The following is a 12797-nucleotide window of genomic DNA, read 5'->3' as shown; positions in this document are numbered from 1 at the left end:
TTTAACTTTTTTACACAAAAATAAAAATGTAATAAATCAAGTGAATTATTGGAGAGAAAATTTTTTTAAAAAGACAATTAACCTCTGGTTTTATCAATCTGTGAAAGAAGACTATCAGTTTCTGATTTCTGCTGTTCCAGAAGATCTTTAGCTAGATACGCTTTATTCAATTCTTCTCTTAGTGTTAGAATCTCTTCTTTTAACCTGCTGCATCTATCCTCTTCGCCTTGTAAATTCATTTCTCTGCGAAAAAAATATTGAGACAAATTATTGACAATTTAACAAATCAACAAAACTTTTAAAACTTAACATCTCCTTCCATAATATTCTTAAATACAATAAAGTTAAACTTGGAATAAAATTACACCGTTAAAGGAATGCGTAACATCTAGTTCCACCCAGAGCCACTCTAAAATTAATATTCCCTCAAGTGTCATAGTCTAAATTAAGTTGTACCTTAAATGGGAACTTTTTGACGCTATCCAGAAAATCAAAACGAGAATCTATATAGCACATTTGCACTTAACGGAGGTCTGATTTTTAGTCCAACTCGGAACTGTCATTAGTATAGGTGATAAGTATGATCTCATTTCCCGAAATATTAATCAGGCTTAAGAACCATACAAATGCTAGAACGGCTTTTAAAGAGACGAGCTTAAAGATACCCAGTCAAAATGGGCTACTTGGGAAACGTTTTGATCCTTTTACTGAATACAAAGTTAAAAAAAAAGAAAAGTTTGGAACTAACTTTACTACAATTGAGTAAAGTTGTTATTTTGATTGGAATTTTGACAAAATATTTAATTTCTAATTAATATTATGCCCTGAACTGATACGATATTTTAGAAGGATAATCCATTCCCAAAAGTACAAAAAAAAAAATAGATTGGTAAGTTTTTTTAATTAAAAGTTACAGACCTTAGCATTCTGTCTCCCTAAGCTAAGTATCAATTTTCAAAATTTTAACGATTCTTAATTTTTGAGGTGTACTGGCCAAATACAATACATTATCTAACAACATACGATAAACAACTCAATAAACCAATTATTAAATACCTCTTTTTTCGTACTGTGGGAGCTCAAAACGAAACTTGAACTCTACAGTCTTGAAAATCTACACTTACGCGGTAAGTTCTCTTACTATTAGGTTGGAAAGAAAGTTTTTAGACGCTGAGATGTATTTCTGAATGAAATATTTAATTAAATACCACGTAGTTGTCTTACAACAAATGTTCTAATTTTCATTCATGCGCCATTGTTTTTTTTATTGAATCTATATCTCCCCTCGGAATATAATGAGAATGATTTAGGACAAAGTATTCGAAAAGTAGAATGAATGGTGTACCAATACTAATAATAATATTAGTGAAAACACTGTGTGCAACGCTAGCTCCAAATTGTAACTTCGGAGGCTGTTCAAAGACCGACTTCTTTTCCGACAAGTTCCTTTTCTAATTAACTCCGCGCGATGTATTATCCATATAACTTTGAAATTTCCCTTATAATTAAACTATCAATAAGAAAAACCTAAAAAATTTCTTAAAAATAAATTAATAAAACATATTTGGTACACAAAAACTTTTATTTTAAAATGATTAAAGCGAAAATCAAGTACCAATTTAAATATCTTGATAATTTTTATTTATTTTTATTTTGTTTAGCAGTCGTATATTAATCAAACTTGTCGCACAATGTAAAAGAAGATTTTCTTTTTTCACAACAAATCAGATTATCAGTTTTACTTTTTAATCGGATTGTTGAACTATAACAAAATAAAAAATAAAATCATTTATACTGGCCTCTTACCAACAATAGGAAGAGAAAGCAAAAAATTGGTATTTACCAAATGAAATTGTTAATTAATTACAAATAAAAATTGTTCAGCAAATAATACGTACCTTATTCCAGCTTCCTTTTTCAATTGTTCAATTTCCCCCAATAAATAAGATTTTTCATCCTCTAATGTGTCCACTATCTTCTGTAATTTACCAGTCAATTTCTTCTCTTTTTCGTAATCCGTGTTTATACTGTCTAGCTGTTTAGATATCACAAAATAAATCAGTCAATCAAACGTAAATTACATTGCATTAATGTTAAAAATCAAATTAAATCTTTTAAACAAGATTAAACATTTATAATAACGTATTTTTAGAACTACGACATTTATTTATTAATTTTTGGTGACTAATTTATGCATCTAAAAAGAAGAGAAACTATTGTTAAGTTTTACTCATAATTGTATTTAATAAATCGAGCTTTCGACCTACTGTCTATGACCTCTTAATCAGTACAAGCCCTGAAGATGACCTAGCCGATAGGTCATAAGTTCTGAATAGTTAATAAAAATAAATGAAACGGACAAAAGCCTCTCTCCCTATGAACAACGAGTTTGCTATTGAGAAACAGCAGAGTGAACAAAGTGAATAGAATCACTCTGATCGGTTCTTAATTTCAGAACAAGAGTTAACAAGGATAAAAGATAAGTAATATGATCCGCAGGAGAATTGTGAAAAGTTCTAGTACAATAGAAAGTACAAATATACATACTTAATTCTATTCTAGTTATAGTTTCGTCTTAACATCTTAAATTTCAAGCCACAATCATTCCAGAAAACTTTACAACCCAAAACGCATTAGAAACCGAGACTGAAGGCCTCCAAAAAAAATTAGCAACAGTAAGTGCCACTTATGGGAACGAAAATAGGCTCCAATTTGGTTTGTGACATGTAGCTTTTAGCAAAAGGTGAGGTCTAAAAAGCTTAGCAAATCACGAAGAGTTGGGAGGTGTGAGCTGCCGTGGTGGTGTTCATACACTGAAAAGCAGCAGCAGATAGAACTTAAAAGAGTTCTTGTAACGATGGATGATGGTGATTTATACTTGAAAATATGGTTAGGTCCAAAATTGCTGAATAATATCGTTGATTATTATCAGACGTGGAACGCTTGTGTTTTTATGTTTCTGAGCGGTTACGGATTTTTATCCGAACATCAGAACTTGAATAATCAGTTTAGGGCAGAGACTGGTCAACTAGTGTGATGAATGACCGAAACACATGTGGAATTCAAATTCTCCACAGCAAACTGATGAATCAAGTTGTGGTGAAACCTGTTATAAAGAGTGAAAACCCGAAACAGGTCATAAACAAAATAAACATGATGTGACGAATAAAACCAACGGCATTGAATAATCTTGAAATATTTAGTTTTCCATCGTGATATGGACTTACGTAATCTCAAATAAAACTATAATATGAAAAGCAAAGATGCATCCAAAAACAGAAACTACTCTCTAACAATGTCACTGACTGTATTAGCTTAAGATTTCTATGCATCATCAAACATGATGCATAAACGTCATGTTTACAAAATGTCAGGTTGATCCGACTAAAAAACTATTTCGAAAATTAAAGCTGAGATGAGAGGCGACTGAAAAGCTAATATCAACACAGAATTCTATAGCATGCAGCAGTTTTTTTTTCTCTTTACCATAGCGTTCATTTCGATACGGTTCTTGTCCAAGGCGTTCTTCTCTGCTCTAGCCGAATCTAAAGATTTAAGCAGCATATCTTTTTCTTGTGTAAACTGTGTTACTAAAGCTTTAGTAGTGTCCAATTGTGCAGTTACTTCAGCTAATCTAATTTCAAGCGTTTTATGAGATTCTTCACAAGTTTCAGCTTGTTTTCTCCATGTAGAACACTGTTCCTTGCAACTGGCCAATTTTACCTTTATTTAAAACAATAAGGACAGAAAGATTAGTACAATAACTGTTTTCAGCTTTAAACTGAACTCGTGTTTCTGTTTTGATTTTTTTTAAATTACCTGAAGATCATGAATTTGCAACTGATTTTTATGCAAAGCTGCTTGTACAGCCGATATCGTGCTTTCAACAAACATAGGAGATGTGGGTGTTCTCTGAATTCTTTTAGGAGATCTAAAACGAACGAAATTTTGGAAATCACTATAGTTCCTTTAAACAGGGACAAGATTTCAAAGTTTCAAAGTAATTAAAAGAAAAAGCTGTACATAGCGTCCTAACCTAGGTGGAAGAGGCTGTGATGGTGTTAAATGAACATGATGGGTGTCAGGATCTCTAGTTTCAGCATCTTGAAGTACAGCATGAGCTATATCTCTAAGAGCCGACTGTAACAACTCCAATTCTGCTTGTAACTTAGTTACATCTCCAATAGTGGATTCGGCTGCTGTACATCTTTCTTCCTAAAATTGGGCAATTAGAATTCACCAGAATGGTATATAAGAGCAATTATTTCATAAAAAAAAATCAATTCAACTAACTAGGCTTCGACAATCCTTATTCAATGATTGAATCTTTTCTTCTTTGATTTTAGCATCCAAAGCAATCTGTTCCCTTTCAGCTCTCAACTGTGACAACGCTTCCTTCAACTGTGTGATCTCTTCAACATTTTGTTGTTTACTCTCCTCCTTTAGTTTCAAACGTACAAGAATAAAAATAATTACAATATCTGTGGTATGAACACGTCCTTAAAATCAATTTTTAAAAAATTAATTTCAAACCCGAAGTATCCGACCCTCACTTGAGAGACAGTTTGCAATCACTAAAAGAATTATTCAAGGAGATCAAGATCCAATCGAATGATGAGTGGTAAAGCAATTACTATTAAGTGAACGAGTACATTCAATGAAATAGCCCTTTTTAAGGAAGCTAAATTCATCCCGCTCCTAAATGAATATCCCAAAATTTGAAAGATTTGAATCCAAAAAAAAACACAAAAGAACACATTTCTTTAAAATTAAAACTCCTATGAAAGTTTCTCACAACTTAAGCTTTTACCTCTCCAACCCAAGGTATGCCCAGTGAGAAAGTTTTATGGGATTGTGTTTCAAGCGAAAGTTAAAAGATTTAAGTGAAGACTCCATAGAAAATTAAAAAAAAACGAAAAATCCGATTCAATAAAACGTCACTTCCAGGAGTTCAATTTTGACCAAAACTTATTACGGTGTTCCGATTATTACAGTCTCGAGATTTTTTTTCTTCTGATTTTGAGACACGCTGAACGCATATAGAACGACACTTTTTCACGTTTATAGAACCAGATACTTCTTACGAGTAGTAAGTGAAAATAAAACAAAGTTGTAATACATACATTAATAAAATCTGCTCACCTCTGCCAAATGGTATCTAGATTGTCTCACATGAATACCAGTACAACTGTCCATCAGATCTCTGGTTGTATTTGAAAAATCCGCTTTCATTTTTATTAGATCTCTTTGGGTTGCTGATTGCATCTCAGTGAATTGTCTTTTCATAGCGACTACATCGCGCCAAAGGCTTAACAGCCTAGCATGCTCATTAGAGTAGTAATCGTTGAAACACTAAAATAAACAACCATAACTTAGGAAAAACAAAAATTAATTAATAATAGGAACAATAAAATTATCTCACCTGTTCTTCTTCTTTCCACTCATCCTCTTTGATAATCATTTCTTCCCTCATTACCTCCCAATCGCTAGTTAATTTCTGAAGATCTGATGTTAAAGCTTCATTACTTTCATGAGCTTCTTCCAGCTGCTGTCTCAGAGTCATATTTATTTGGGCCATTTTTTCTGTTCTAGATTCAAGTAACTATATTTTTATACAAATCAATTATTACTCTATAACAGTTTATAGAATTTAAATCCAATGATCCATATGTTCAGAGTCTGTCTGAATAGATTAATAAGCTTGCATGTTCTTTTTTTTAATTATTATTTTATATTATTATTGAAAATTTAATTGCGTTTATGTTATTTCTTACAATATTTTAGGATGTTAACACTAAAATGCTAGTTGTTCTGATAACTTTAAAAAGACTTGAGCAAAATGTAATGAATTGATTTTAGAAGGGCTTAGTTGTTACGTAAGAAAATGTCTTTAATTTTTACTAGATTTTCGTTGAATCTTAAGCAAGAGAAGTGTCCTTCAATTTAAGATGTACCTAACTTATAACACTGAGACTGTGCATGAGAATAAATATTAAACTTGGCATAGATTGTAAACAAATTTGCCGATAATCGACGAAAATACTCTAAATAATATTGTATTTGTTTTGATGATACTTAGTTGTCAATGATATCATTTTTAGATACATATAACTTGTTGCCAAACAGCGATTCATCATACGTAAATAGTTTACAAGTGCTGCTACTATGCTATGCTAAGTGGTAAGGTTATTATACTCAGGTGACTGGTAATTTTTGAATGTTGTCGAATTTGCATTTGGCTTAAGAGCAAACAATATTTTCCATAATCTCTAAACACCAGCTGGATTCGAATCCAGGATCTCCGCGTGGGAATCCAATACACGCTAACCGCATAGCTAATCCCTACTCATTTGGTAGTCTTTTCATTAAGTAATGCTAGAACCACTTCCATGGTTTCATGGTTAAAACAAAAGTAGCAAAGCCTTCTTCCCATCAAATTTTCCACTTTCAAGGTTACAAAGTTGAAAAAGGCTATGATTTTCATTAATGGCTAATAGGAATATTACCCTGAATCAGTAAGTAGAAACAATATCTGCAAAATAAATGAAACAAACTGTCTACTAGATAATTAAACTTGATCTTCTATTTTGACGGTTTTGAAAAACGTAACTGTACAGCATTTTTTTTTGAACTGCTAATTAAACGACACCTAAAATTAACATCCCTAACTAAACAAATCTTAGGGAAACGTAGAGCAACTACTAACACCTTTTTTAAAGACTATTTCTAACAAGAATAGATAAAAGAATAAAAACGTTCCCTATATAAAACTTACTTTCTTTTCTCCTCGTGTAAAGCTCTGAGGGCAGTATCTAAGTCGGACACTCTTTCTTCTCGTAGCTCTCTTAGTTGCAGTTGTGCAGCTTCGAGTGCTGATCCAGGCGGAGCAACCACTGGAGGTCTGTCTAATACCTCTTCCATTTGACCTTCTAATTCGGAACATCTCTGTTTGTACTGTAGCACCTACGGACCAGAGCAAAGGAAGTTTTACAAATAAAATCTTGGTTTAAGTCTTAATGTAGAGACTAACGAAGCTAATATCATCGGAATATTAAAATAATCTGAATAATAAAACCACTAAGCATCTGGAATAAACCAAGACGTGGTTAAAAGAGTAGACAATTGAAAATCTTATTACAAATATATTTATTGTAAATATAATGGATGTTTAGACCGATCCAGATGCTTCTTTTGCAAAAATTGGGAAAAAGTCTCTGTTATTAAAAAGTAAGGTGTTGGAACTAACGAGAATTTATACAGGAACAAACCTATTAAAGCTGCTAAAATATCTGCAGGTAACTTCTTATTTCAATTTGTAATCACTACAGTAATATTACGAACACCCATTAAATAAATCATCTTAGGCAACATACGCTCACATCAAATCTATTTCCCAAATAATCAAGAAACTGAGTGGATCAAAAGGGATGTTCAAAAGCTACCCTGCCCTTCTACTTAACCTAGCGGGGGGAATCAGGGAATTTCTATCCTGAACATTTTTCCTTGACAATAGTAAAGAATGCACTACTTGAAGCAGTCATAGTCACTCTATTTGAACCATCTTAACAACAGGAAACTGTCCGAAAGTTAGTAATGCATTGAGCAAGTTTTCCACGACCTTTCATAAGAAGGGGAAAAATAAGTATCCATTTTCTGTAAAAAATTTCAGTTAATTCTCCCTTAAAAGAAAGGAGAACAAAAAAAAGAATGCCAACAGCACGCGGTGTTCCCAGGCGGTCACCCATCCAGGTACTAACCACGCCCGATGTTGCTTAACTTCGGTGATCGGACGAGAACCGGTGTATTCAACGTGGTATGGCCGTTGGCGACAATACATAATTTCAGACGCCATTATTACTCTATAATAATAGATAAATAGTGCAAAAATTAAAGAAAACTGAATGTCCACTGCACTATACTCCATTAGAAATTAATAGCTTCAATGAAAACCAAAAACATCATAACAAAAACTTTTTATACACCATTTATCAATTACAATAACGATACCTTTGCTTGTAATCGACTAACTAAAGCAGCCTGCTGTTGTTGTGCTTGCTTGTAAGTTTCAAGTCTTCGACGATATGTAGCAGCTTCATCCTCCAGCCGGCGTCTCAGATCTATGTTTTGTCTTGAGAGATACTCTGGAGCAGTTTCAATATCTCCGGCGATACTGCCTCCAGAACGAGACGCCCCGTCCATCCTTGTTCGCCCAGGCTAAAAAGTGCACAAAATATTTTCAATATTCAATGAATCTATCAAAAAACTCATACAGCTTAAATGTTTGTACGCCAGAGTTTCGACTGTATGTATATTAGTAACTACGAAGAACTGAAAGAATATAGTATTGATTATGAGTCAATATGAAAACGGATGTTAGATGACAAATTGTTAAGATCTTGACTTGTTGCTAGGTGCCAAAAACGGAAAAGTCATTTGTATTATTAACAGAACAATTTTAACCATTCAATATTCTTTTATTTATCAATAAATTCAAAAATATAATTTTACTGGGCAACATGGATGCTGATAAGAGCGATTCACGTGAGGTTTAGTAATATCAAGTTGTAATGTAAAAGTTGAATAGGTAGTATTTAATATAAGAACGAACAGAACAAACCTGCCAATCATTATTATTTTTACTTATCGTCACTAACGGTTCTTAATTTCTTTCTGTCAAGTGGCTAAATTCAATTACTTAATGTCTACGAAGAAGAAACAAGCCTTATTCTGTTAACATTATTTTGCGTCATTCTGAGGTAAGAGATTGTATTACAATAAAAGTTATGAATATAATAATAAACCTTGTCAAGTAAAGTGATCAGAGGTTCCATAAGATTTGGCACTGAAGTAACTAAGACAACCAGAGTATACAAATGTATGAGTCATTTATATTAGTATCTTATTGAGATACCCGATTTAATAATCAATAAAGAAAATTAAAGCTACGTTAAAAAGATAGTGTTGATTTTAAACTGGGAATACTTGCATGCAGCTTGAGACAGAAAAAAAGAAGAAATGTGCCATCACTTACAGTATGAGAATAACTTTAACTTTAGGTTTTTAAGGGTTTTAAACGTTTATCAAAAGAAAAAACACAAAATTTACAAAACTTACTACATACAATGTACCAATTGGCGTACTGCATCTTGTATAAATTTTAGTGAAAGATTCATTGAACTCACTACTTTCTAAACAAATTTGATTCTGTAGATAGGTCAGTCATGTTTCTAAATAATACAGAAGGTTATGTTTACTACAAGGTTAGATTTACGTGTTGCCTGGCGACCGTAGCCATGTTTTCGACATTATATCCTTGAGAGAACTATTGGAATGTAACCGTTTAGCTTTATTAGTAATCTTGAATACACCAATAGGATTTATTAACTTTAATTTTTCTACTGAAGTTAATATTTCTTTTTAAGTTGCAATCAAAACGCAACATTTACATTCTTTTTAAAAAAAATTAATTTGTTTACTCCACTCTCTGAATTGGATTTAGATCGGAAATGAAAAATCTTTCTTAGTAAGAACTGGAGAGTAAAAACAAAACTATTACTTCGTCACAAATCTGTTGGGTTTTACGGACTTAGTCCGTTTTCACTAATAGATTCTTGTTGCAGACAATCTTAGAATATTTTTTTTAACTCAGTACCGAATAATATTAACCATTTCAAGAAATAAGATTAAGACTGATACTTGTCGATTATCCTTGCTACATTATCAACTGTATAGGTGCATCTAAAGAAACAACCAGCGCAGTTCACAGCTACAGAAAGCGATGAGGTGTACTACACAATGAAGAAATGAAAACATCACCCAACCAAGCACTCCCAAGATACTGTAGATGATCGGAAACTAAGTTGCTAATCGTGTACTAAGAAATATTTCAGCCTAATTTTGATAATCCTATGAACATAGCCAACAGCCTATTAATTAGATTAATTCAATAATCTTTTAATTGTATTTTGTAGTATGTAAACAATAAAAATTTTTAGTAACAATAAAACGTTTTTGATCTAATATGTGTTTAATATTTTCACGTTCATATTGTGCTTACTAAAAATAATTATAACAAGAGAATATATTACTTCTTTTTTGATGAATGATGGTCTAATAAACGGGGGTCTCTTCCTTTCCAATGTGTGCCCTTCGGAGCTTGTCCCATCTTTCCTTGTGAACTGAAAGCAAAATAAAACAAAAGGAATAAATTTTGAAAAATAAATTTCAACTTAAATCAAAAAAACCAAGACACCACTTTATTTAGGTAAATAATTAAATTTTGGGAGTTGTGGCCCACGTCGGAATTCAATAATTACTCAAGCGTAAGGGGATGCCAGAAAAAAATGTCGCTATTTCCATATTATTAAGATACGTACTATGGAAAAACCCAGGGGATTTCACCTATAAAATCAATTATACAGGACAAGAAAAATCAAAAGAGATACGTCGACTTCAGACGTTCTATCTCTACTGACTTCTGAAAGTAGGAAATGAGTAGTGCCAAACTTAAAGAGTATTTAAATGAATTTATTTTATATTTATTGAAGAATAATAATAATGAAATCTGGTAAATATAATTTCAATTTGCATTATACAAAAACAGCACAAAAATTTATACTTTTCTGAAATGTTTATGGACGAAGTAAATAAGGTTCTCACGTTACAATTTATGTTTGAATTATTATTCACAACATTACATGCAATGATGTGATTGAATTTAGTTCAACCCTATTTGAAGATTAGCTCAAATTAGCACGTACTTTTTCATTCAAATAAATACAAAAACTAGATTTTGAAAGTTATTTGCACGAATAACAGATGATAAATTTAATGATAATAACATTGCTAGTTAGAAATATGTTAAATCAAATATAGAAAAAAAAAGAACTTAGCAAATAACAAGAAAATGACGTGAGACAAAAGTTTTGCATGTTTGTCAAAACATTGTAAAAGAACTTTCTATCATGTAACAACTGTCATCCACTTCAGATCAACTATCGTATTTCTATAACAACTATTTCAAACTTTGTAGATCTCTTCCTTTGAACAAAATAACTACACTTTAAGGCATAAAATAAAAAATAAGGAAATAAATTTAATAAACTTAAACTGGTTTGCGGACAGTTTCTCTCGCAATAACTATTTGCCAAAACTTTTTGGCAATAGTTTCGTTGGCACAACGAATGTTGCATATTATTCTTTAATGGATGATTAATAATGTTGCTGTAACTTTTGAAACTAAAAACGTGGTTAGGTCCGCAGTTCCTGATAATAATCAACAGTCAGCTAGTAAAGTGGGGGACATAAACTTGGTTAAGTGCATCTAACTGATCAACCAACCTCCGAAGATGAATGAAGATTCGAATTCAGTTTGAACAAGGAAAAACATGAATGCTGCACGCATTAAAATCAACGATACTACTTTACAAATACTAGTTCAGACGTGCTAATTTTATCAGTAAAAGAGTAATAATAGGTGTTTGTTTAACTACCTTACTTGAGAATATTAGAAACTATTACAGTTTTTACAGAGACATTTGAATAGTTTTTGTTTAATTATTTAAAAAAAATGTCCAAAAAAAAAAAAGAATGCCAACAGCACGCGGTGTTCCCAGGCGGTCACCCATCCAGGTACTAACCACGCCCGATGTTGCTTAACTTCGGTGATCGGACGAGAACCGGTGTATTCAACATGGTATGGCCGTTGGCAAAAGCTATTCAGTAAGTCTGACATCATTGCTGTAATTCTAACAAATAGAATAGACAATCATCTATTTCTACTGAGCAATATTTTAACATTTAAATTAAAATAACCTTATACTTGCAAATAACAGAAAGTACCTTGTATCGTGAGAATTAATATTGATAATATATTGAATTAATATATTAATATTCACTGTGAAGTGAAAGTTACAATAATGAGGTAATGTAAGCTTTCAGCTTTATCGAAAAGCAGAAACTACAGTTTTTAAATAATAGAAAACCACAGCCACGAAGTAAAATTAAGATGTCTTACTCTTAGTACCTGTAGAGCTTGGATGCTGGAATATTGTCTGAGCGTTCTAGCAATTAAGTAAAGTTTAAATATTTTGGAACGCAGTAACTAATAAAACGCAACATCAAAGAAGGGTAGAAAGAATGAATTGTCTAAGCCTTTATACGTTTCACTTTGCAGCCAAAAATCCTTGAAATTAAGTTTGACAAGCAAAGAGGCTAATAGTCCTTTTAATAAAGGCAATGAATGAATGACTTGAGATAGGTTTTCTTTATCACATTGTAAAGCTTAAAAAAATAACGTTATGCGTAATGCAGCCTGTCTTTGAAGGTGAGTGCCACCAATAATGAAGAAAATATGAAATACGAAGGAGTTTATTAGTTGCTTGCGGACTCGCAGACTGCTCTGAAGGATGCCATAATACTTTTCTGATCTCGCAGTGGATTAGGCTTTTATTGAGCCACTTCCTCTGTAATCTATAATCAATTAATTAATCAAGAAAATAGAGGAATGATGAAATTACTTACAAACTGTGAACATAATGCTAAACTAGCGAGAAGGTCTACTACAGTAATAGAACGAAATGAATGTCAGCATTATTAGATCCATGAAAACTATAAATAGTAACTGGGAAACATGAAAAGCGCATGTACTAAAGTAAATAATACATCGCAGGAGAAAGGGAACTCAAGAAAAGTAGACTAGTATACGTGTACCAGCTATTTACTTATATGTCTAAGCATGACAGAAGTATAGTGCTGGTTTATGTACTTAGATAGATATAGTGTGAAAACCTCAGATA

The 12797-nt window shown here is 32.2% G+C and overlaps 1 protein-coding gene and 2 non-coding genes across 18 annotated transcripts in view; all 3 read right to left on the bottom strand.

Moving 5' to 3' along the window:
- Positions 1 to 12797, bottom strand: part of Root (ciliary rootlet coiled-coil, rootletin) — a 105044-nt gene that overhangs the window by 20239 nt on the left and 72008 nt on the right. For 12 of the 16 annotated variants that reach the window (XM_074136209.1, XM_074136205.1, XM_074136213.1 and 9 more), the window contains 11 exons: positions 10089 to 10178; positions 8008 to 8214; positions 6776 to 6963; positions 5423 to 5588; positions 5143 to 5352; positions 4294 to 4440; positions 4037 to 4215; positions 3820 to 3931; positions 3487 to 3723; positions 1899 to 2035; positions 83 to 243 (listed from right to left, as the gene is read on the bottom strand). In XM_074136209.1, the coding sequence (XP_073992310.1) occupies positions 83 to 243; positions 1899 to 2035; positions 3487 to 3723; positions 3820 to 3931; positions 4037 to 4215; positions 4294 to 4440; positions 5143 to 5352; positions 5423 to 5588; positions 6776 to 6963; positions 8008 to 8214; positions 10089 to 10178 (1834 nt within the window). Of the gene's footprint in view, positions 1 to 82; positions 244 to 1898; positions 2036 to 3486; positions 3724 to 3819; positions 3932 to 4036; positions 4216 to 4293; positions 4441 to 5142; positions 5353 to 5422; positions 5603 to 6775; positions 6964 to 8007; positions 8215 to 9114; positions 9280 to 10088; positions 10179 to 10618; positions 10640 to 12797 lie in introns of those variants that run through there. The other 4 variants (XM_074136216.1, XM_074136212.1, XM_074136217.1 and 1 more) reach the window with 4 other exon arrangements.
- Positions 7709 to 7827, bottom strand: LOC141459008 (5S ribosomal RNA). The gene has a single exon (XR_012461358.1). It is a non-coding gene; the product is annotated as a 5S ribosomal RNA (ribosomal RNA).
- Positions 11591 to 11709, bottom strand: LOC141459041 (5S ribosomal RNA). The gene has a single exon (XR_012461370.1). It is a non-coding gene; the product is annotated as a 5S ribosomal RNA (ribosomal RNA).

The sequence above is a fragment of the Rhodnius prolixus genome, unplaced genomic scaffold (genome assembly GCF_049639745.1).
Source record: "Rhodnius prolixus isolate KJV_2025 unplaced genomic scaffold, Rpr scaffold_5, whole genome shotgun sequence".
In the NCBI taxonomy this organism is placed as follows: Eukaryota; Metazoa; Arthropoda; class Insecta; order Hemiptera; family Reduviidae; genus Rhodnius; species Rhodnius prolixus.
The sequence above is the reverse complement of the archived record's forward strand: the minus strand, read 5'-3'. Positions and strand labels throughout refer to the sequence as shown.